Source organism: Bos javanicus, chromosome 22, assembly GCF_032452875.1.
Source record: "Bos javanicus breed banteng chromosome 22, ARS-OSU_banteng_1.0, whole genome shotgun sequence".
Lineage (NCBI taxonomy): Eukaryota > Metazoa > Chordata > Mammalia > Artiodactyla > Bovidae > Bos > Bos javanicus.
In genome coordinates, this window is record NC_083889.1 from 49,485,474 (window position 1) to 49,510,400 (window position 24,927).

The 24,927-nt window shown below is 43.4% G+C and overlaps 1 protein-coding gene across 13 annotated transcripts in view; it reads right to left on the minus strand.

Moving 5' to 3' along the window:
- The window catches only part of DOCK3 (dedicator of cytokinesis 3), a 304,579-nt gene that overhangs the window by 46,625 nt on the left and 233,027 nt on the right, over nucleotides 1-24,927 (minus strand). For 10 of the 13 annotated variants that reach the window (XM_061397473.1, XM_061397477.1, XM_061397469.1 and 7 more), the window contains 10 exons: nucleotides 22,951-23,121; nucleotides 19,757-19,949; nucleotides 12,792-12,919; nucleotides 10,213-10,359; nucleotides 7,813-7,911; nucleotides 5,875-5,969; nucleotides 3,883-3,958; nucleotides 3,295-3,395; nucleotides 2,988-3,046; nucleotides 768-916 (listed from right to left, as the gene is read on the minus strand). In XM_061397473.1, coding sequence (XP_061253457.1) covers nucleotides 768-916; nucleotides 2,988-3,046; nucleotides 3,295-3,395; nucleotides 3,883-3,958; nucleotides 5,875-5,969; nucleotides 7,813-7,911; nucleotides 10,213-10,359; nucleotides 12,792-12,919; nucleotides 19,757-19,949; nucleotides 22,951-23,121 — 1,218 coding nt within the window. The remainder of the gene's footprint in view (nucleotides 1-767; nucleotides 917-2,987; nucleotides 3,047-3,294; nucleotides 3,396-3,882; nucleotides 3,959-5,874; nucleotides 5,970-7,812; nucleotides 7,912-10,212; nucleotides 10,360-12,791; nucleotides 12,920-19,756; nucleotides 19,950-22,950; nucleotides 23,122-24,927) is intronic. The other 3 variants (XM_061397475.1, XM_061397472.1, XM_061397478.1) reach the window with 2 other exon arrangements.

Genomic DNA, 24,927 nt, shown 5'->3' on the forward strand with positions numbered 1-24,927 from the left:
GTTGGGAGGGAGCTTAGAGGGGAGTGATTATAGTCCCCAAGGCAACAGAGAACTCTTCCCTAGAGGACTCCAGGGAGCTTCTGTTTGAGAACCACCAACAGAGAGGAGTTCCGCATCTCTGAAACCAGGCCAGCTTATAGCAAATCACTTTTTGCGAGCAAGTTATTCCTTTTATTGGCTAAAACTGGTATTACCATCACTGTTTTCTATCTGTTGTTCCTAGTCCTATTCCTTGCAGCTACAGATACAAGGGCAGGGGCCCTCTCCTCCACTTTAGGGGTGGCAGAGGAACCACCCAGAGGCACAGCCTGAAGCCACGTGGTCAGAAACCAAGCACTTATCCCTCTCTGTGCAGGAGTCTGTGAAGTTCTCAGCTCTGATAAGTTTTCTGGTCTGGGCTCTAGCCATAGAAATGCCTGGACCATATGCACTGGGGAACCTCGAGAGAGAAAAGACAACATGCTCCTGGGACCGCCCTCTGAGTGAAGCTGGGAGGTTACAGTCTCAGTCACTCTCTCCTTGATCAGAAAAGTCCTTTCACATGATGTTCAGTTCTTTTCCTCTGATTCTTCTCTGATAGCACTTCATGAAGAAAATCCACAAATCACTTCTGGCCAGCAAGGGAGGGAAACCCTTGGATGGGACTCAAGACGGCCAAGAACTACACTAGAACTACAGCTTGGCCATCCGCATCATGTGCCAGGGTAAAAGGGGTCCATTCCAGGGAAGAGTACCCTAACACCACCAGCGGGGGGTGGGGGTCTCACCTGTTTGAAGTTGCCGTTTTTCCTCTGCTCCCAGTCCATCATGTCGTGAAAGATGGGAATCATGATATTCCGCACTTCAGGCTGTGGGACTAGTGTCACACCCAGGAACGGGCCAATCATTCCCGGAATGAAGTGGATCTTATGTTCACCTGCACAACACAACCCAGCAGATAGAAGTATATGCTCCAGCCACAGAAGCTTCCCGAGTAGGGCCACAGCACATGATCTGACCTTCACTGGGAGTATCAGAGAACACAGAAAGCTCTCCTCTATGGGCTTCTGAGATATTCCCTTCCCTTGGCTTTTTAAGAGTTTGCAGACTAAATTGGCTCAGTCCAGTTGAAAGAAAATTCAACAGGTACAAGTTCTTTCCAAAGAATTTCCTGGGAGGTTCTACAAACTACCTGAAAATCATCCTGAGGTTCAGGAGCAGAGTCACTACTCTAGATAGAATAGGATTTCTGAGTACCCTGCAATAGTTTCCCATAGTCTGTTCACAGTATTTATTCAGCAAGGAAAATTCATCAATTTCTACTTAAACACAATGCACTGACCCTGGGGTTTCTGCCTGTACCCAGAGGCATTTAAGTGATTAGGATGTTCGGTCTGCTAGACGTCTGAAGTCCATAAGCCTCTTCATCATCGGTGCTCAAATGTGCCTAAGAGTCCCTCTCTTGAGTTAGCAGGAGCCTCCTGCACAGCCGTACCTTGACAGACTGGCTGAGAGACTCTGTACGTGTACCTCCAATCCCACCCCTTGCCTTCACATTGCATTTTTGATGGTAGCACTATATTTATTCAAACCAGCTTGGCTCATCTCTCAATTTTCTTAATGAGGTCTGCCCACGGGAAGAGTGTAGTATGAATTTCCCTGTGACTAGCCTGTCAGTTGGGGCATGTTCCCAGAATCCAGGGCCAGTCTTGAAGACTACGGGACAGAACTTTTCTCTTCCTTGTAAAGGTGAAACAGAGTGAACCATCTTCCAGAGCTCTGTTTTCAGTCCTTCAGAGACTCGGGGACAAACTGTGGGCCTGTGTAGTGACTGTTACAGTCAAGCAAAATCAGTTCCTGAGAACTAGAAAATGTCATTTCCACCAAAAACAATGAGGTAGGAATGGCTTTCTTGGGGGAAATCTGACATGGTTTTTGAATTCTTCCATGTTGAAAGCCTATCTAAGGAGCAAGTGTTAGCTAGCCTGGAGGCAGATTCTGCATATTCCAATCTTGGTATTTGGTATAGCTGGTCCCTTGTGTTTCTGGGAATTTCAGAATCAACTTCAGGGTGAACATTTATATCTGGACAGTGCTGGATGCAGAGGGTATGAGCACTGAAGCTAGAGAGCTGGTTTGGGGAAATGCAGCCCCACTCAGAGATGGAAGGCGCCAGGGCTGGCATAAATGCCTTGCATCTTGCTTGCTGCTTCTAGGGTTGTGACTAGGATGGTTGGTGGAGGACTATGAGATGTTATGGCTATCCTTCCTAAGACTTCAGAGTCATGAGCTTAGTTGAAAGCAGATCTCACTGGGAAGAACAGCAGCGGCTTCTCTGGCATCCAGGCAGGCCTATCTAAGAAGCCGACAGAAGCAGAGGACGGCCCACCTAGTTACCAGGGCACCCCAAGGATTCCACCAAAACCTGACAATTTCAAGATTCAGAGTGCTGGATATTAGAGATGCTGCAAAGAGAAGCTGTCGAAAGAAAAGAGACTAAAATCAGTCTCACCTAGATGCGGCAGTTCCCTTCGTACATGTACGTGGCAGTGGGAACCTCGTCTGGATGCCTGAATGCCAGAGACCCATGAAGGGTTTCAATCTTTACTAAAAAGAACAGCTACCCTTGCTCATGTGCTGACTGGGCTTCTGAGCCTGTGACACCTGGACTGGGACATGGACAGCCCAGAGGATCTTATATTCTCAGAGCCTCAGACATTATATTCTTACAGCCTCATCTTCTTTTTCTCCTTTTGACTTTTGTTCTCAAAAAAGGGTCTGTGCATATGTATCGCTGGGGTCTTATTTCTCAGCTTAACTCTCCCTGCCAAGGGCTTTGTGCACATGTGCTACACTATACCATCCATCTGAGGTGTTATGCTAAAGATATGTGAAGCTCTCTTGGGTCTGAATTAACATTCATAAAACCTGGGGGAAGTAATTAGTCTTGTAACTTCTTATTTGGCCATGCAATATGTGTAAGGGAAGAGTGTGGAGAAAAGACCTACCCAAATTCTGCCACATGCTGAAGAGTTCATAAGCCATCATCACACGCATGTCCCCGTACCTTGGAATAGAACACAGGAACCAGCTATTAGCACGAGAAGGTTCAGGAAGACAGGAGGCCAGCATTTCAGCTCTGTTTCTAGCGCTTTCCAAAAGACAAAGTCATTTTGCTCTCAGTTGAGCTCTTACACTTGGCTCCTTGGGAAGCCACCTCAATGAGAACCTTGTGGATGTCTCTAGGAGCCCCTCCTGGAAACATAACCCCATCTGGGCACATGTAGGAAGATGAATAAGAGACATATGTCTTACTTATCTAGAATCTTCTTCCTCTTGGTGGAAGTAATGATTTCTAGCTGAAGGCTTGGCTGATTTATGAACAGAACTGCCAGGCTAAAATAAGAATTCCACACCTAGAGAGAGAGAGAAAGAGGAAATATGTGACAGCCTGAGTTCTTAACCTTGCAAGGAGAGATTCTAAATATATGCATGTAGCACAGAATTCATTTCAGTGTTAAGATCTTGATTTTTAGAAAATATCTTTGCAAACAGGACTTTCCCCTGCTTTCTTGACTTCTCTGAAACCAACAGTGTTGATTCTGGACTGGAAAACAAACTCATGGGTTTCTAGCTCCCAGCATCTCCAACAGGGGTTTCTTAGGTTATACTCTAATCATTATCAAGCCTGGAAGCTGTTTGATACTATGAACAGATTAAGAAAGCCTCCAGCCACCTATCAGACACTTAGCTGAATCCTTCTCAAATTCCTGACCTGCAAACCTGTGAGCAAAATAAAACAGCTGTTTTAAGTAAAACAAAAACAAAAATGAAAACAGGGAGTCTGGTTTTTGGCTTTCTATGGTTATTACAAAGATAGTGACGGATCTTAGGAGCTCCTACCTTAAAGTCGAAGTCTGTCTCTGTGAAATTCTTGTGCAGCGCAGAAGACAGGTACTGGACAGTGGTGACTATGATGCTGCAGTGAGGACAAGGTGTCGGCAGAGTTAAAGGACTGACAATGGCACCCTACAGCTGAGCATCCGTGGTCTGCGGCCCATGTGCAAGCTTCCTGAGTACAAGTAGCTCTCGTGTAAGATGTGACTTTAAGGGAGAAGGATGTGCGTGCGTGCTCAGTTGTGTCTGACTCTTTGCGACCCCATGGACCGTAGCCCACCAGGCTCCTCTCCCTATGGGATTTCCCAGGCAAGAATACTGGAGGGGGCTGCCATTTCCTTCTCCAGGGGATCCTCCCAACCCAGAGATAGAACCCATGTCTCCCGCATTGGCAGGTGGATTCTTTAGCCCTGAGCCACCTGGAAGCCCAAGTGAGAGGAATACATGGCACAAACCCTACAAAAAACCCCCTATGGAGAAGTGCCCTACCAGTGGGTTCTAGACCAAGCTCTGCTGATACCTGGTCTTGGCACTACTTTTCTTTGGCCACAGTTTCCCTATAAAAGGAGGGGAGTAAGGTTTCATGGTTCTTTCAGGCTTCTTCCAGTTCAAAGGGTGATTCTAGTATTTGGGGGAATCTTAGGAAAATGAACCTGTATTATGACCAACAGAGGACTTAGAGTATCATTCTACTACTCCACTTGATTAACAGGGGTTTACAGTTATTAAATCTCTACTTTTATCATATACTGTTATTTTCATGTGTAAGTAATTTGATTTCAGCCTTTGATCTAGAATATCACTCTCAAATTTTGCTTGGGCATGTTTAAGGGTTAATGCGAGGCTGGCTTGCTAGAGTCAAGAGCACAGGTTAAGGGAGAGAGAAAGTGAAGTGAGACAGGCGAGTAAGGGTTTAATTACCAAGGGCATTGGATGCCTGGCAAAGGAGCTTACACCTAACAATGACCACCTAAGCTCTGGTGCAGAAGAGGGGCAAGGCAAAAACAGTGCATTAGAGAGACTTATTACCAGCAAATAAATTTGAAAAGTAAAAGCCTTGAAAGAAGAGGCTTGCTCCTGCAGAATGGGCTGGAGAGCCTGAAGTGCTCTGAGTAGAACTAAGAGACAGAAACAAGAGGGGGTCAAATGGAAAATCCACTATTTAAGGAAATATCTCTGCAACACTGTTTATAACCATTCTTCTGTTCTGTATGAAACGTTTGCAGTTTTCAAAAAAAAAGAGCATTATAAAAGGTACAGAGTAGAAAGACCATCCTGACACCTTGCTAATAAATCTAACACAAATAATTTCACTACATTCTGCATAATGCCGATGTAAAAGGCCGATCAGAGGGAGGAGGCAGTAGGCTAGAGAGTGGATGCTAAGTGGCCTTCTCCTGAGCATAAGGGGACCCGACAACAAGCACCCTACCACCCACGTGACTTGTTCGCTTTGCCAGTGAGAACCACAGGGCAGAAATATGAATGGGGCAGACAAGCAGGGTCAACCTTGGAGTGAATTCTGTGGCCAGTGTCAGAGGTGGGCAGAGCCTCACAGTCTTGGGTGAGTAATTAGCACTAGCTGTGGGGGATGAGCAGTGTCTGGCAGAAAACACAAATCAAGTCAAGAGGAGGGCTTGGGATGCTGCCTGAAACCACAGAGCAACAGAGGCCAATGATCAGGCCCTCCTCAAGCAGGAGCCCTCCTCTGCTATCACAGCTCACATTCATAAAAGTTCCTTTCCTACCCTTACCATGACACCATCTGCCGGGCACTTAGACTCTACTTCTGAACTATCTTTGACTATTTCTCCTCCTTGAACTTTGGTAAATGGCAAAGTCCTGCTGACTGTGCTTCCAAACACTTTCACATTTAAACCCTCTCCTCTCTGTCCCTACAGCTTTGACCTTGACAAGTTTCCATCTAGCTTCTTCTCTCACATGTAATATTCTGGGGACAGCTGCATGGAGGCTGGCACAGGGCCCTTCCACACTCACTTGCTTGTAAGAAGTCTCATCACCATCCAGTCCCGAGGAAAGACACTCATCTTCATCAGGTTCCGGAACACGCAGAAAATCTTCAACAGGAATTCCTGGGCCGAGAGGAAAATCTGATGTGAGGCGCCACCTCTACCACCGCAGCACATACCTCCTCAACAGGTTCTCTGACCTCTAGATCATGAGAATGGAGGGGACCAGTGGGTGATACTCTGGCTCCCTTCATGAGTTGCTTTTCTCTTAGAGGGCTGCATGGCAGTGAGGTCTGGCCACTGCCCCAGGCCAGTCCCAAACTGGGGAGAAGAGATGCAGTGCTATACCTGCTCAGCCCAGTGCCTAAAGGCCAAAACAGAGGAGGTCCAGCAGACATGGCATCCAACTGACAACTGAGTCCACTGGTCTCAATCTGTGGGGGATGGCCCCTGAGCACTTGATTGTAAGAACTTGTTTTCTTGGGTGTTAAGAACACATGGACTGGAGAAGCACTTCAGGGACAGATGAGTAAGTATCTCCAAAAATGTGCTTCTCCATGAAAGCAATGAGAACAGTGCAAAGACTGGTTAATGAAAGGCTTGCTGACTCAGGAGAATCAGCCTCACTTTCTGTGGGAAGAAGAAAATAAACAATAACTAAAAATTTTAAAAATTTAAATGGCAGTAGAAGCTACTTGAAGAACAAAAGAAGAGTTCAAAGTGGCTGCTTTGCGGGAGTAGTGGGTGGACGTGGTCAGGTTGAGCCAAGGAACCAGTTTTATATTACACACTTTATAATATGCTTTGGCTTTTAAAATTGTATATACATACTGCTGTGATAAAAACAAACATTTAATTAAAAAGTAAGGGAATGATGCTTCTGATTGAGAATTGGTTAGTGTCCTTCTCTCTCTCACAAACACACACACATACGATGAAAATGATCTAGAACAGTCAGGACTGGATTTTCAAGCTCTACACCCCAGCTCAAGCATTGCTTGACCTGGATATGAGCTCCAGGCCCTGGTTAACTTATGGCTCATTTTAAGGGCTGTCAAGTTCATCCCTCTGAGAAGACAGGCTGGCCTCACCTCAGTAAGTTAGGGACAACAATCTGCAGAGACCCACATTTGTGGAAAGGTAGGCCAGATCAAACACCAGAAAGCGTTAGTGATACTTTAATGTGTTAAGGATACTTTAAAGTGTTAGTGATACTGATTAACTCATATGATTAATAAAGATTACACAAATGGAAAACAGTATAGTGTATTACTATGAAATATTGACAAGTGACTTGACTCTGGATGGAGGCAAAGCATAGACATAAAGTTTACAACAGTTCCTTTATCCAGGGATGAACTCAGTAGCATGGTCTAATGCAAACACACAAGCCCTTGGAGTCTGTCAGCAGCTGATACCCTTCACAGTTTGGGAACACTCTCCTGTCATCTGGACCATGGGCCCACTTCTCTGGACTATCTGCCCTCGGTGCTCTAGATCCATAGTGATAGCCAATGGACAGTGTTGGTATTTGCTCTCTACAAATATGAATCTTTCAGAAATATGTTTTACTGAAGAAAAGTTGTCATTATTATTATTACTACAGTTATTAAACAGTGAAGCCTATTTCATGGGTAACCTACAACTCAACTGCTGTGTTTATAAGAGAGGGAAGAGTCCTGGTTGACTGATAATCAGTATGGCCCAGAGAAGTGTCTCTTAGAGGCACATGGTCACAGGGTTGTGATCAGTCAGGGAAGACTTGCCAGTGTTCCTGGGGTCTGGCTGTATGGGAATACCACTGGCTATCTGCTTCTGGAAGCCATACATAAAGCGAGGCTGGTAAATCTTCCACTCTCAGCAGGGCAGGCCTCTTGTACTTCTCTACTGGCAGGGGGAAAAACTGCTGGGCAGTCTTAGCGTGTGCTTCCTTTCCTAGGTGAAAGGTCAGTGTTTCTCGGCCTACCTTGAGCTCATCTTTGCTCTGGAAGTTGTCCAGGAGGTGCTGGTAATGCGTGTCACACATCTGGCGGAGCAGCGAGAGAAGGCAGGACACATACTCGCCCTGGGGAACAACACAAAATACACTTAGCAAAGCCAATCACAAGAGCTGTGTTCCCCCAATCCACAGAGGGCAAGGAGAGAAGGAAGGGTCTGAGATGGCCCCAATGATCATGGGAGGGAAGGTGACAACTCTGGCCCTGAAAATGAATTTTCTTTTCTGCTAAAGAGGTGCCTGGAGGGCTTGGGAGTTTTAATAAGACTGCTGCTGCTGCTGCTGCTGCTGCTGCTAAGTCGCTTCAGTCATGTCCGACTCTGTGCGACCCCATAGACGGCAGCCCAACAGGCTCCCCCATTCCTGGGATTCTCTAGGCAAGAATACTGAAGTGGGTTGCCATTTCCTTCTCCAATGCATGAAAGTGAAACGTGAAAGGGAAGTTGCTCAGTCGTGTCCGACTCTTAGCAACCCCATGGACTGCAGCCTACCAGGCTCCTCCATCCATGGGATTTTCCAGGCAAGAGTACTGGAGTGGGGTGCCATTGCCTTCTCCAAAGACTGCTGCAGCATGGGGCTAATTGATAAATCTTAGCCCATAAGAAAGAAGTACTGCCAAATGAGACAGATATTCTAGTTTTTTCCCTAGGGAACTTTCGGCTGCATAGTCCTTTGTCATTATATGCTGCCAGGGCACCATACTAAAGTCTGGAGGGGCCCCTGGGAACAGGGAGCTCAGACTTCTCTGGACAGAATTTGGACTCTGCCCATCCTGCTGGGCTGGAGCAGTCTTTCTACAAGGATCTCCTCTGGGAACTCCCAGAGCTGACATGTGATTGCTGGAGATGGAACATAATAGATCAACATGACCCTCGGGAAAGCAGAGGAGTCAAAACTGACCTTTCTGAGAAGATGAGCTAATAATGGCTCTAAGTAAAAATTTAAAGATTAAAAAAAAATGAGTCTTTAAAATTTCTTCAGGTTCCAACTGGGGTATGCAGATGAAAACCCTGGCTTAAGACTTCAAAGACTTTTACCATCTCTTGGAAACTTCTGTCATGGGGCTGCTGAGCACGGTTTCCTCTTACAAGGCTGCCTCCTCAGAAGAGACGGAGGAAAAATGACTTCATATGGGCAGTTTTCAAATGTTTTTAAGTTTGTGGGACTATGACAACTCTTTTTTAGTCTCTCAAATCCTTTTGCGACTCATGAAATTATTAGACATATATGTATGCAAAATATATAACAGGTACATGAACCTCAGTTTTATCTGAAGAAATGGACATAAGCCATAATTTGTTTTGAGAATCAGATGCATTAATGTACATAGAGCATTTAAGTAAAAAGGCCAGCACGTAAAGAAGTGCTCAATAAACTGTTGTTATCTTCATTAGATGTATATGAAATAAATCACTTCTTTAGTATTGCTAGTGAGTTACTGTTTATAAAGTGGATAAAGCAGGGTCTGGTCCAAGCCAGCACTGTGTCATTGCTCGTTAGAAGGATGGGCTACCAGGACACGCCAGGGAACATATGTTCTTACCTATAGTGAGAGTGTCTTGCATAGGAGTTCCTAAGGGAGCAGACATTCTTTCCAAGCCCATATGCTCTAGAACACATCTGCTCTCTGCTCTCCCTAATGTGCTGGAGCTTGACTTGCTCCCACAGGAGCTTTTCTACAAAGGGATCACTGTAGTCTCCCACCTGCCAACAGGAAGATCCCCAGCAAGCTGTTTATCATGTCCCAACATCAGGGCTAGGAAGTGCACACTGCATAGGAGCAGCGGGGGCTGGGGGGTGTCTCTCTGCCTCTCCTGCAAGGCTCTCCCAGTCTGTTTCTCTCCTAGTTAGATCATGGGAGACCAATGTCCAACAATGCCAGTGCCATTCTACATCATCATGTTTTCCCTGATGCTCGACATTTAGATACAAATACTGTGAGGGACTGAACTGAACTGTGGCCAAAAGCAACTAATCTGTAGGTAGAAGCAGACTGTGAGAAAATTACTGTGGTGCACACATCACTGGCGAGAGCCTGCTCCTAGAAGGAACAGTCGACAGCTGTCACCTTCATTCTCTGCTTTATTCCATATTACAGAAAGAGACCTGGCTCAAAGGCAAAAGCCAGTGGAGACTGTGTACAGGAAAACAGGACAGGAAGCATCCCTGGGTCTGTCCCTAAGTACACTCCTCTGAGTATGAACCTAGAGTGGAGATGGAGTCCAGCTGGAGAGGGGAAAAGGGCAGCATGCGGACAACCATGCAGGGAGGGAAGCTGAGATGAGGGTGGTGTGATGTGAGATGAGGTTCTGTGTGGAGGAGCCCCGGGTTAGAAAAGAAAGCAAGAAAACCTGAATGTTAGTTACTAACAGTGATCTCCGCTGTGCACTGCGGGCACCGCTGCCCTCTTACCGCCTCCTGAGCGTGCGATTTGCTCATGATGGTGAGCAGAGTCTGTAAGAGCACGTCCAAGAGGCTTTCCACCATCATTTCTACCTCCTCCATCACATCTGCCTCCTGGAGCGAGCAGCAAGAGAGCACAGCATTAGCGCCAGGCTGGCTGAAGTGCAGTGGGCAGTACTTACTAAATCAGCCACGGTCAGGAGCCGTCTTCTGACTTAACTCTCAACACCGAGCCCCCAGCCTCACTGGCATGCAGTGTCAAGGAACCTGGAACAACAGCTCTGCGAGGAGGGGAGGCACACCTGCTGCTGTTGCCCTGGTTTGGGGGCTGGAGACTGAGCCTAACACAGCAACACCCTGACACCTGCAATTCTGAACCTCAGGCAGATACATTAGTCTTGATACACAAGGACGAAACGAAGATCCTAAGTTAAATGTCTTCTTGATTTTCCTAGAATAGTTAGGAGAGAGCACAGCACTGCTGACTAACACTCTGAGAAAATGGTAGAGTTCACACCACAGGGTGTGCAGGCAGCACCTTCCCTACTGCTAATGCACACAGAAGTATCTCAGTCTTCCTCAGGACCATTTTCTCTGTGCGTGACCTCACTCTCTGCCAAGCCTGACTGCTGCCCAGACATGCTCCCTCTAGCTCCTTGGCATTCCTGCTCACATTCCTTGGTCCACCAGAAAGACCCTGGTCTCGGTGTTTCCTTCTTAGGCAGCCTCACAAAAATAATGGAGCACGCTTCCTCATTGAGGGTTGCTTCCCAGTCAGCAAGTTCTGACTTTAGGAAGAGTCTGTGCTATCTTTTTCTAGACCTCTCACATGCAATCCATATCCTACAGCCTGATTTTCATGATCTCACAAAGAGATTCCCATTGCCTCTTCTCCAGTCCCTTTATACTATTACTGGTCCAAATGTCCATCCATCTATCAACCCACCATTCACTAAGTATCTACCATGGGCCAGTAACTGTTTGAAAACCTGAGCATACACAAGTGATCAAGAAAGGTAAGATCTCTGCTTTAGTGGAGCTTAAATTTCATCCATCCCCCCACCCCCGGCCAGCTATCCATTCAATGTAGTTTTACTGAGTCCCATTCCTCAAGAAAGATTTGAAAGGCTCTTGGGACCACAGTCTTCTTCCTCAGTTGTTGAACTAATTATAATGCTTTTAAAACCTGTGATGGCTCTTTGAGTAGCTGTGGGGTTAGTCTCTAAACCCCACAAATACAACCAGATCACTTCCTTCAGATTTTCACTTGTTCCCATTCCTTTTTCATCCTTCCCCTCCCCTTGCTTTTCCCCTGCAATTTATCTCTTTCCTTTAGTAACCAGCCTCCCATCCCCTCAAGCTGACCCCGGGTCACCAGTACACCTTATGTGCCTGGTGTTGCTTCTCTGAGGCTTGGTGGGAAGGAGAGCTGCCAGGCCTTGCCTGGAGCCAAGAGCAAACAAAAGGGCCACTACAGCCATTGTAGTCACTCTGCCAAGGTGGGCCACTATCACCAGATGGTCCTTTAAGTCTGGATACCAGATACCAGAGCACCCTATTGAGTCCTTGCATCCTGTTCAAACCAAGCACACTTTTTCTTCTCTGCACCTCTCCCATGCCATCTTCACAGACAACCTAACCTCCTATGTTTGTATCACTTGGTTCCTGGTATTTATTTTAAATGCACTTGAAATTTTATTCTCCAGAAACCTTATCTCAACTTGGAAAGATTGTGTAAATAAAGACTCAGTCTTATTTTAAATTTGTTTATACTTTCCTAAAGTTTTCAAGTTTTCTAAAAGAAATACTCATTTCTTCCATAGTATAAACATATAACACAAAGATAATTAAAATAAATTCCTACCCTTATCCTTGCCTGATACATGTTTTTCTGCCTTCCTTATCTCCCCTCCCTTCTAAGATGGGTCTCTTCTAAAAAACTAAAAATAAAGAAGAAAGAAAATAGGCAAAAGCACTACCAGCTGAAACCTGAGCCCTGAAGTACCACTCCAGCATCCCATGAGGCTGAGAACTATTGTGGGCAACATGTATCGCTCGTACACCCTGTCTCATCTGGTGTGGTATAGGAATACCATATGGGTGGAATCAAGCTGCCAGGAAGCTGACAGAAAAGTCTGAATGAGCAAGCTGCCTCTCAGCCTGGGCCTGCCTCCTTGTGCTCGTTCGTGCCTGAGTATCCTCAGAACACTCCCAGGAATACAGAAGTAATGTCTTTTGATAGAAACAGAGCAAGCAGCACGGGATGGGGTTTTCTGGTACTACAGATGACTATGTTTCTGGGTGTATTTACAGCAGTACTTTTTTTGTTTTTTGTTTTTTTAAATAGCAAGACTGTGTTGTGTTGAAAAGCCTGCTGGGCACACATAGGCAGGCCTCCATTCACTTGGGCACCTTCCTGTCACTGATGAAAGCTTCTCTGACTGGGAAGTGAACAAAATGATCTTTGTTGGTCTGCCTTTGGCTAAACTGACACAGGACAGGGACAGAGCTTAGGGCCGGGGGTGGCACAGGTCTAGGGTCACTACCAGAGAGCTGGTCTTGACGATGGAGAAGATGCTGCCGAGAATCCCTGAGCAGATAAGCAGCTCCTTCTGCTGCCTCAGGTGAAGGTGGATGTGATGGAGAACCACGGGAAGCAGAATGCGGCGGGATTCTGGGGGAGAAAACACAAAGGTGAAGCAGCCCTTTGGAGAAGAACCAGCTACCCTTGGAAGCAAGGGGCAACACAGGATGCAGCTGGTCTCCAGGCAGGTGGGGCTGGGACTGCAGCCACGCTGGAAACCAGTCCCTGACTGTGGGCAGGTCTAACAGCCTACTTCGGACATCTGAAGACATGTCACAGCGTTTTCTTTCTCTCTCTTTTCTTTTTTCACATTTCAGGCCTCAATTATCTAGGGCCTTTTATGCAGATGTATGTTAGGAGACTGCTTCCAAATGAAATCTCTTTATTGACTAGACTTCAAATTAAACTCAATTTAAATGACACATTTAGTTCTATGAACTAGGCTGATGGAACTAACTAGCAGACTTGCTATGGATTATAAATGGTCCCTCTTGATGATGCCCTGATGGTGGCCCGGCACTTCCACCCTCCTAAGCCTTTACTGTACTTTCCCCCTCTGGCCCGTGGGACGCTGTGTGAATCCATGGTAACGAAAGGGACAGAAGGAGGACTTCCACCTTGTCATAAGCCTTTGATAATTAGCTAAACCTCTTTGCCAGTCCTACTGCATACATTAAAATAGTTCTCTTTTCTTTCTTCTTCAATGCTGCCTAAAAGTATCTTCATCAGGGGGTGACTATATTTAGAACTCCAAATTCAGGAAGGTTAAATACTAAATCAAACTCTTTTATCAATTCACTCTAAGACTTTAGGCAGGTTGATTCCTTCTACAGGTTTGATTTCTCCCATCTATACAATGAGGTGCTAACAGCCCCCTTCTGCATTTACTTCACAGGTGTGGTGAGAAGACAAGGTGAAATATAAGTGTGGACATGTTTCTGGTGTCTTGCACTCCTATGTGGTCAATGACTGTGTGATTAAAGTGGCACCACAGCCATTCAGCATGATTCAGTCAGACTACCAGTAACACAAGCAAGTCACGGTATTTTGGATTTGTTGTTCATATTTGATCATAATTAAGTATTCTAGATGAAATTCAGAATGAAAATCTTTATCAGCAAAAGACAAATTACGTGATATACAGGAGATCTGGGGAACTGCCTTGTCAAATATTTAGAACATGTTGAAATAAAATGGAGTGACAACTATTATATGTTTAAAAGGACGCTTGGATAAAAGAGAAGTCCCTACTGTCCTTTGTACACCAAAATGCCAATAGAGCAGGATTTGTAACAACCAATAGCTGCCTGCAGACAAAATAGCAGTTTGTTATTGGAGTCTGCTGATCAAGAAACCAAACTGATATGCTCTGAGAAATGTAAGGGTTGGTTTTAAGACATCACTGGTAAAAGTCCTTCGGCCTCAGGAAAGATGCTGCAGCTCAGGCATTCAATGAACGTGAGATGCAAGTGAAAATTTGGTGGTGGCTTGTTATCGCCAAATCCAATTACATAGTTCCAGCCATATAAAAACAATTTTTCTTAAGTGATTATAAGAAGCAGCAAGTACATGCAAAAGTATTAGAAATAAAGTATATCAATGAGGGCAGTCTGCTGTCCGCCTTCCCATACACTCAGAAAGAACCTGCTTGTTCAACAAAGGAGCACCTCAATACATAAGACAAACACTAACAGACATAAAAGGAGAAATTGACAGTAACACAATAATAGTAGGAGACTTTAACACCCCACTCACACCAATGGACAGATCATCAAAACAGAAAATTAATAAGGAAACACAAGTCTTAAATGATACATTAGATGAGATGGATCTCATTGATATCTTCAGGATATCAAATGCATCCAAATGCAGAAGAATACACCTTCTTCTCAAGTGCACATGGAACATTCTCCAGGAAAGACCACATTTTGGGTCACAAATCGAACCTCAGTAAATTTAAGAAAACTGAAATCATATCAAGCATCTTCTCTGACCACAAAGCTATGAGACTAGATATCAATTACAAGAAAAAAAAACTGTAAGAAACACAAACACATGGAGATTAAACAACACGTTTCTAAATAACCAACAGGTTACTGAAGAAATCAAAAGGGAAATAAAAAACTTGCTAGAAACAAATGACAATGAAAACACGACAACTCAAAACCTATGGGATGCAGCAAAAGCAGTTCTAAGAGGGAATACAATCCTACCTCAAGAAACAAGAAAAACATCGAATAGACAACCTAACTTTACACCTAAAACAACGGGAAGAAGAACAAAAAAACACCCCAAAATTAGTAGAAGGAAAGAAATCATAAAGATATGAGTAGAAATAAATGAAAAAGAAATGAAAGAAACAATAATAAAGATTAATAGAAGTAAAATCTGTTTCTTTGAGAAGATAAACAAAATTGACAAACCTTTAGCCAGACTCATCAAGAAAAAAAGAAGAATCAAATCAACAAAATTAGAAATGAAAAAGGAGAGGTTACAACAGACAATGCAGAAATACAAAGGATTATAAGAGACTATTATGAAGAACTATATGGCAATAAAATAGATACCCTGGAAGAAATGGACAGATTCTTAGAAAAGTTCAATCTTCCAAGACTGAACCAGGAAGAAATAGAAATTATGAACAATCCAATTATGAGCACTGCAATCAAAGCTGTGATCAAAAATCTCCCAAAAAAACAAAAGCCCAGGACCAGATGGCTTCACAGGAGAATCCCATCAAACATTTAGAGAAGAGCTAATGCCTATCCTTCTAAAACTCTTTCAAAAAACTGCAGAGGAAGGAACACTTCCAAATTCATTCTATGAGGCCACCATCACCCTGATACCAAAACCAGACAAAGACAACACAAAAAAAGAAAACTATAGGCCAATATCACTGATGAACATAGATGCAAAAATACTCAACAAAATTTTTGCAAACAGAATTCAGCAACACATCAAAAAGCTCATACACCATGATCAAGTTGGGTTCATTCCAGGGATGCAAGGATTCTTCAATATACAGAAATCAATCAATGTGATACACCATATTCACAAACTGAAAGATAAAAACCATATGATCATCTCAATAGATGCAGAAAAAGCCTTTGACAAAATCCAGCACCTATTTATGATTAAAACTGTTCAAAAAATGGGCACAGAAGGAACCTACCTCAACACAGTAAAGGCCATATATGATAAGCCTATAGCAAACATTATTCTCAATGGTGAGAAACTGAAAGCATTCCCCCTAAGATCAGGAACACAATAAGGGTGCCTACTTTGACCACTATTATTCAACATAATTCTGGAAGTCCTAGCTATAGCAATCAGAGAAGAAAAAGAAATAAGAGGAATCCAGATCAGAAAAGAAGAAGTAAAGCTCTCACTGTTTGCAGATGACATGATACTGTACATAGAAAACCCTAAAGATAGTATCAGAAAATTACTAGAGCTAATCAGAGAATTAGCAAAGTTGCAGGATACAAAATTAATACACAGAAATCACTTGCATTTCTATGTACTAACAATGAAAAATCAGAAAAAGCAATTAAAGAATCAATCCCATTCACCACTGCAACAAAAAGAATTAAATATCTAGGAATAAATTTACCTAAGGAGATGAAAGAACTGTACACAGAAAATTATAAGACAGTAATGAAAGCAATAAGATGACATAAACCGATGGAGAGACATTTCATGTTCCTGGGCAGGAACAATCAATATTGTGAAAACGACTACACTACCAAATGCCATCTACAGATTTAATGTAATCCCTATCAAATTACCAATGGCATATTTCACAGAACTAGAACAAAAAGTTCACAATTCATATGGAAACACAAAAGACCCCGAACAGCCAAAGCAGTCTTGAGAAAGAAGAATGGAGCTGGAGGAATCAAGCTTCCTGACTTCAGGTTATACTACAAAACTACAGTCATCAAGAAAGTATGGTACTGGCACAAAAACAGAAATGCAGACCAATGAAACAAGACAGAAAGCTCAGAAATAAACCCGTGCACCTATGGGTACCTTATTTTTGACAAAGGAGGCAAGAATATACAATGGGGCAAAGACAGCCTCTTCAATAAATGGTGTTGGGAAAACTGGACAGCTACACGTAAAAGAATGAAATTAGAACACTTCCTAACACCACACACAAAGATAAAGTAAAAATGGATTAAAGACCTACATGTAAGACCAGAAACTATAAAACTCTTAGAGGACAACATAGGCAGAAATAAATCAAAGCAAGATCCTCTATGACTCACCTCCTAGAGTAACGGAAATAAAAACAAAAGTAAACAAGTGAGACCTGATTAAACTTAAAGCTTTTGCACAGCAAAGGAAACTATAAGCAAAGTGAAAAGACAATCCTCAGAATGGGAGAAAATAATAGCAAATGAAATAACTGACAAAGGATTAATTTCTAAAATATACAAGCAGCTCATGCAACTCAATACCAGAAAAACAAACAACCCAATCAAAAAGTGGGAAAAAGACCTAAACAGACATTTCTCCAAAGAAGACATACAGATGGCTAACAAACACATGAAAAGATACTGAACATCGCTCACTATTACAGAAATGCAAATCAAATCCACAATGAGAAATCACCTCATACCGGTCAGAATGGCCCTCATCAAAGAGTCTACAAACAATAATGCTGGAGAGGGTGTGGAGAAAAGGGATGCTCTTGCACTGTTGGTGGGAATGTAAACTGATACAGCCACTATGGAAGACGTTATGGAGATTGCTTAAAAAACTAGGAATAAAACCACCATATGACCCAGCAATCCCACTCCTAGGCATATACCCCGAGGAAAACAAAACTGAAAGAGACACATGTATCCCACTGTTCACTGCAGCACTATTTACAATATCTAGAACATGGAAGCAACCTAGATGTCCATCGAAGATGAATGGATAAAGAAGTTGTGGTACATATACACAATGGAATATTACTCAGCCATAAAAAGGAACGCATTTGAGTCAGTTCTGATGAGCTAGATGAACCTAGAACCTGTTAAACAGAGTGAAGTGAGTCAGAAAGAGAAAGATAAATACAGTATTCTAACACATATATATGGAATCTAGAAAAATGGTACTGAAGAATTTATTTACAGGGCAACAATAGAGAAGCAGACACAGAATAGACTTATGGACATGGGGAGAGGGGAGGAGAGGGTGAGATGTATGGAAAGAGTAACATGGAAACTTACATTACGATATGTAAAATAGATAGCCAAGAGGAATTTGCTGTATGGCTCAGGAAACTCAAACAGGGGCTTTGTATTAACTAGAAGGGTGGGATGGGGAGGGAGATGGGAGGGAGGTTCAAAAGGGAGGGGATATATGTATACCTATGGCTGATTCATGTTGACGTTTGACAGAAAACAGCAAAATTCTATAAAGCACTTATCTTTCAATAAAAAATAAATTAATTAAAAAAAAAAAAAGAAAGAAAGCACCTGCTTGAAGCAACGCTCACAGCTTGAGTGAATGCAGTGGCTTCTTTGAAAGTCTGTGCAAACCATTGATTTTATATTCAGTCCAGGAAGTGGTGAAGAGAGAAGTGCTTACCATGAACAGTTACAGGTAGAGAAAAGCTAAGTTTCTTGGCGGCAGATTTAGTCTCAGTAATTCCTTACACAGGCATTGTTAGGTTAAAGGGGGTATTTGTTTTATACTGCAGATACGTGTAGCTCTGGGCTGAGAAGTGATTGTTCTCATACTTTGAAAGTCAAACTCAAAAAAAATTTGACCACCAAGAAGTTCTAATTATAAACATTCTAATAATAATTGCTTTGTTAGCATTTTAGGTTTATTTCTGCGCCCTAGAAGTTCATTCCACAGTGTGATATTCTGCTTAAAGGACAAGACTCATGCTGATTGTAACATCTGACTACTGAATATTTGATCATGTTGATTGTGGCTTCAGGTATGAATCCAGAGGTTCCTTCTGAAAGACGGTCCAGGCTGTTGATTGTATTATATTGCTTTTTTTTTCCCCTAGTTTTTTTTTTTTTTTTTAATTTTTCTGACTGTACCAGGTCTTAGTTCTGGCATGTGGGATCTAGTTCCCAGACCAGGGATTGAACTCATGCCCCCTGCATTGGGAGTGTGGAGTCTTAGCCACTGGACCATCAGCAGGGAACTCCCGGATCGTATTATGTTTGTCAGGCTTTCCTAATCTCTTTTGGAGTGTGGTGTGCTCAGTTGCTCAGTAGTTTCTGACTCCCTGCCCCCAGTGCCATGGACTATAGCCTGCCAGAATCCTCTGGATGTGGGATTTCCCAGGCAAGAATACTGGAGTGGGTTGCCATTTCCCCCTCCAGGGGAACTTTCCTTCCCAGTGATTGAACCTGCGTCTCTTACATCTCCTGCATTGGCAGGCAGGTTTTTTTTTTTTTTACCACTATTTAAAGTGTGGAGGGCTCCCTGTCTATGTCTTTGTCTGACCTTTAGAGGTTCCTCCAAAGAGAGGAAAAGGAATCTGTCTGTCTGGCAAGGCAAGGAAAGAAAGTGCAGTGGGTCCTCAGGGCCTCCTTTCAGGGTTTCTTTTCTTTCCTTGACTTATACTACCTTCTTGGGCTAGACCTTTCTCTCTTGCTCCCCCTCCTTTCCCTCTGCTTTTTCATCCTGCTGGGGCCGTGGCAGACCCCTTTCTTGGCAGCTGGCTAGATTTGTGGGCCTGGAGGTTGCTCTGCAGGCCACCTCATGTGGGTCCCTAGAAATAAGCTGTGAGGGAGGCAGTAGGCCTAGGTTTTGGCTGCATTCTCTAACAGAGTTTACCAAAAACTCTGCATTTTAAGGTCCACTCACTTCTCACATGATGGCTGGTAAAACTGATCCTTTGCTTACCACTTGGCCAACACCCTGATAAGGAAGAAAGGTGAGTCTGACTCTCATCCCAACTTGATTTACCTGAGAAAGAAAACAGGCGACTATCCACAGTTCTGGCAATGGACTGCAGCTTCACCACATCCATCGACTGCCCAATGTGCACAGTGCTGGGCATGCTCCCCAGAGTCCCTCTCACAAACTCCGCCACCTCCTGCACAGTGAACATCTGCAGGAGCTCGTCAAAGATAGTCGGGAAGGAGTTGAGGAGTGCAGCCTGCAGAAGCACATGAAGGTCTGGTTAGCTCAGAGTTAGGTTTGCATCCATCTGTGTGCTTAGACAATGACACACAGTGGTGAGAGGCTGAGAGGTAACTGCAGCACCCCTGTCTTGAACAGGCTCCTCCCTGGCCTGTGATTCTATCCATCCCTGTAGCAGTCTTGGGGCTGAAGCAGGAGAACCAAAAAGGAAACCAAAAAAAGAGAACTTACTGGGATCCAGGCCACTAGAAGCTTTAGAACTTGCCAAGGCATTTGTTGGCAAGGGAAGGAATTATATAGAGAAATTAACTCCATAGCTTAACATCCATAGCTGTTTTTGCTCATAAAGTGGATTTAACTTATTTGTCTGTCTCTATGATCAAGTTCTTGACTTTCCAATTTCAGCCCCAAATTCAAGCCAGGAAACTCTCAAAGAAGGGAGGTCAAACATAACTGAGCACAATCAAGCAGCAGTAGCTGAACTCCATTCACAGTCCTGCAGCCAGCAGTCCAGCTCTGAAAACTGGACCATTTCCCCAGAATAGTGACATTTATTTGAAACCATAAAATCTGAAGACTTTGTAAATTATTTCCTTCACATGCGATGCCTGGCAGTCTCAAGCGTGAATCCAAAACGGAGGGAGAATGTGTGGATGTAGTCAGCCGTGAAATCCTGAAGACTGCTGATGATGCTGGCCTAGAGTTCAGTGACCTCGACTGACTAGACAAGTGGTCTGTGTGTGTATGGAGACTTCTAGGATCTCAGCTCTGGAAGACCCAGGAGGTGGCCTCTTGAGAACAATCAGAGCCTCTGGGAGGCAGAGTAGTTTAGAGGAAAGAGAATGGGTTTTGAAATTGGACAGACATGAGTTTAAATCCCAGCATTACCACTTATCTGCCACATAACCCTGGGTGAGTTACTGCCTAGTCCTCCTTTTTCTCATCTATAAAATGGAGATGAGGCTATCACTTATCTCCTCTATTGGTATGAAGAAGAAGTTTAGGTGCACCAGGTTAATTTCCAGTAGACTGCCTGGCACACATACCAGGCCTTCAATAAATGCTGGCTCTTGTTCAATCTCTCTCATCTAAATGGAAATAGCATGGGAGGCTCTTCACGCTGCTCAGTCCTCTTAGATTATTAACCCAAGATTTACAAAGGGAAATGGAGTGTCGCCTTGAGACGAGGTGAGAGTGCACTCTTTCTAAGTGGCAGGGTAGGGGAGGAGAGCTGTTTTTCCTGATTGCTTCATCAGGCAGTAAGACACTGTCCTTGACTGAGTGAAAATTTATATGGGGCAACAGGTCTGTCACACTGCACTCTATGTTCAGGCCAGGACCATGACTGAACTGTGAATTCTATCTGCAGATTTATAACTCCCTGAGATATCAAGGACACCGTTTCTCAGTAATGAGAACCAGCACAAAAACTAGATACAAAGACAAAGGGAGGAACCAGGTATTTCTTTTGGCTGCATCACAAAACTTGCAGGACCTTAGTTCCCTGACCAGGGATTGGTAGTGAAACCAGGGGCCATGTTAATGAAAGTGCCAAGTCCTAACCACTGGACTGCCAGGGAATTCCCGGAAAAGCAGGTAATATTTCACAATCAACGACCAACAGTAACTGATTTGCCCTCTTAAATGGTGAAATTTTCTAATCTCATGGCACCAGGACAGAAGGACACTTGCACCATAACATCTCCTAGTGGTCAGAATCAAAGACATAAAGTCTGACTGAATTGTATACGTGCTGAGGGTTGTGAAACTCATGAAACATGAGCCTGGTACCAAAGGAGCAGGTCTGATTCTGACTCAGGTCTAAGCTGAGGATAGATCTAAGCTATTTATCCGGAAATGGGAGGAACATGGTATTGAGAAGAGGGCATTGCTAAGTTCTCAGAAAGCAAATCTGCCTTGCTCTGCTAGCTACCTCTGAGGTCCCCAGATCTCCACAGGCTCAGAGATGAGTAGGTGTCCTGGGTCTTGGCTGGCAGGAACTGATAGGCTGGGGGAGAGAGATGACTGGCCTGGGGTATTCAGGAGGGGAGACCATGGAAGGAGGTTTTCTTATAGAGATACCTGGTGACCTTGATGTATTCCACTTTTATAGAGGCTATAGCCCAGCTGTTCTTTTGTTCTCTGGGCCAAGGGGCCTATGGGCAACTGGAATCTAGAGGCAACATAGGAGCAAGTGGGAAACAAACAAAAAAAAATTGGGACTATTCTAATCTTAAAGGAGATATTTGAACATATATCTGTGCTGACAGACGTAGCAGTGACTGAATGAATGGACGTGACAGAGGCTGTCTAGTCTCTGTTCATAAGTTTTGATGTAATAATTGCCTTCAAGAAATCAAAGAAGTATAATTCATTAGATACAATCTTGACATTTATCTGGAAGAAAAAAAATAACCTCTTTGTGACTGGGGTAAAGAACAATATCCTTGATCCCTTCTAGGGTATGGTTGCATGGGAAAGGTAACTGATTAACTGACCAGACATATTTAATATAAGGAAGCAAACTTCCTTTCCATGCTACTATTTCTAATAGAATCTAATCCTAATTCTTAGCCAAAGTTTTCTAGTTATTTCTGCTGTTTTTCAACCAATTTCACTTTTAACTTCTAGAATGGATCAATGCTAACCTGAAGTTGTTAAAATTAATACAATGACTAGGAAATAAAATTCTCTTTGCATTCTGAATATCCTTTATAAATAAGATGTTCATGTACAACTAATAGTATGGCAGCTAAATAAATCTGGCCAAAAGAGGGCAAAGTTAAGCTTCTTCTCCACCATAAAGACACGTGGCTGTTTTATATTTGGAAGCTGGGACACAGTTGGCTTTGAAGTAAAAATAGCATTTTATTTTAGCAGGTATTTCCTTATACCTCAACCCTTACTTGAAACATAGAAACCTGGCAGGACTTTGACTTTGGAAGCCAGAGGACAAAGAAACCACCTGCTAAGACAGACAAGAATCCAGCAGCAAAACTTTCCTGCAGCTCACAGACCTGAGTGAAAAGGAGTGTTTCTGAATTTCTGCTGTCCAGACTGAGCACAAACCGGATGGACTGGAAAAGCTCTTGGATGCTGGACCGGAACTGTTCCTCTTCCATCCCACAGGTGGCACGTGAGTACAAGATCCTTGACTGCACGATAAACTTGAAAAGGTACTCCAACGCCTGGCAGTGTGGGAGAAAGAGGGATAGACAGGTGTTAAAGATGGGCTTCCCAGGTGGCGCTAGTGGTAAAGAACCCGCATGCCAATGCAGGAGACATAAGAGATGTGGGTTCAATCCCTGCGTCGGGAAGATTCCCCTTGAGGAGTGCATGGCAACCCACTCTAATATTCTTGCCTGGAGAATCCCATAGACAGAGGAGCCTGGCAGGCTATAGTCTATAGGGTTGCAAAGAGTTGGACATGACTGAAACAACTTAGCACATAAAGATGGTCAGGAACTAATATATGAAGGAGTGAAGGGTAGAGTACCAGCAAATTATACACTAAAATTGAGAGATGGACATTTCCAACTTTGGAGATAAGCACTTTAAAATTTTTAAAAATTTTTATTGGCATGTGGTTGATTTACAATGTTCTGTTGTACTAGTTTTTGGTATATAGCAAAGTGACTCAGTTTATATATATATTGGAGTGGCCATCATGGTCAACAAAAGAGTCCAAAATGCAGTACTTGGATGCAATCTCAAAAACGACAGAATGATCTCTGTTCCTTTCCAAGGCAAACCATTCAATATCACAGTAATCCAAGTCTATGCTCCAACCAGTAACGCTGAAGAAGCTGAAGCTGAATGGTTCTATGAAGACCTACAAGACCTTTTAGAACTAACACCCAAAAAGGATGTCCTTTTCATTATAGGGGACTGGAATGCAAAAGTAGGAAGTCAAGAAACACCTGGAGTAACAGGCAAATTTGGCCTTGGAATACGGAATGAAGCAGGGCAAAGACTAATAGAGTTTTGCCAAGAAAATGCACTGGTCATAGCAAACACTCTCTTCCAACAACACAAGAGAAGACTCTATACATGGACATCACCAGATGGTCAACACCGAAATCAGACTGATTATATTCTTTGCAGCCAAAGATGGAGAAGCTCTATACAGTCAGCAAAAACAAGACCAGGAGCTGACTGTGGCTCAGACCATGAACTCCTTATTGCCAAATTCAGACTTAAATTGAAGAAAGTAGGGAAAACCACTAGACCATTCAGGTATGACCTAAATCAAATCCCTTATGATTATACAGTGGAAGTGAGAAATAGATTTAAGGGACTAGATCTGATAGATAGAGTGCCTGATGAACTATGGAATGAGGTTCGTGACATTGTACAAGAGACAGGGATCAAGACCATTCCCATGGAAAAGAAATGCAAAAAAGCAAAATGGCTGTCTGAGGAGGCCTTACAAATAGCTGTGAAAAGAAGAGAAGGGAAAAGCAAAGGAGAAAAGGAAAGATATAAACATCTGAATGCAGAGTTCCAAAGAATAGCAAGAAGAGATAAGAAAGCCTTCCTCAGCGATCAATGCAAAGAAAAAGAGGAAAACAACAGAATGGGAAAGACTAGGGATCTCTTCAAGAAAATCAGAGATACCAAAGGAACATTTCATGCAAAGATGAGCTCGATAAAGGACAGAAATGGTATGGACCTAACAGAAGCAGAAGATATTAAGAAGAGATGGCAAGAATACACAGAAGAACTGTACAAAAAAGAGCTTCACGACCAAGATAATCACGATGGTGTGATCACTGACCTAGAGCCAGACATCCTGGAATGGGAAGTCAAGTGGGCCTTAGAAAGCATCACTACGAACAAAGCTCAACAATTCCAGTTGAGCTATTCCAAATCCTGAAAGATGATGCTGTGAAAGTGTTGCACTCAATAGGCCAGCAAATTTGGAAGACTCAGCAGTGGCCACAGGACTGGAAAAGGTCAGTTTTCATTCCAATCCCAAAGAAAGGCAATGCCAA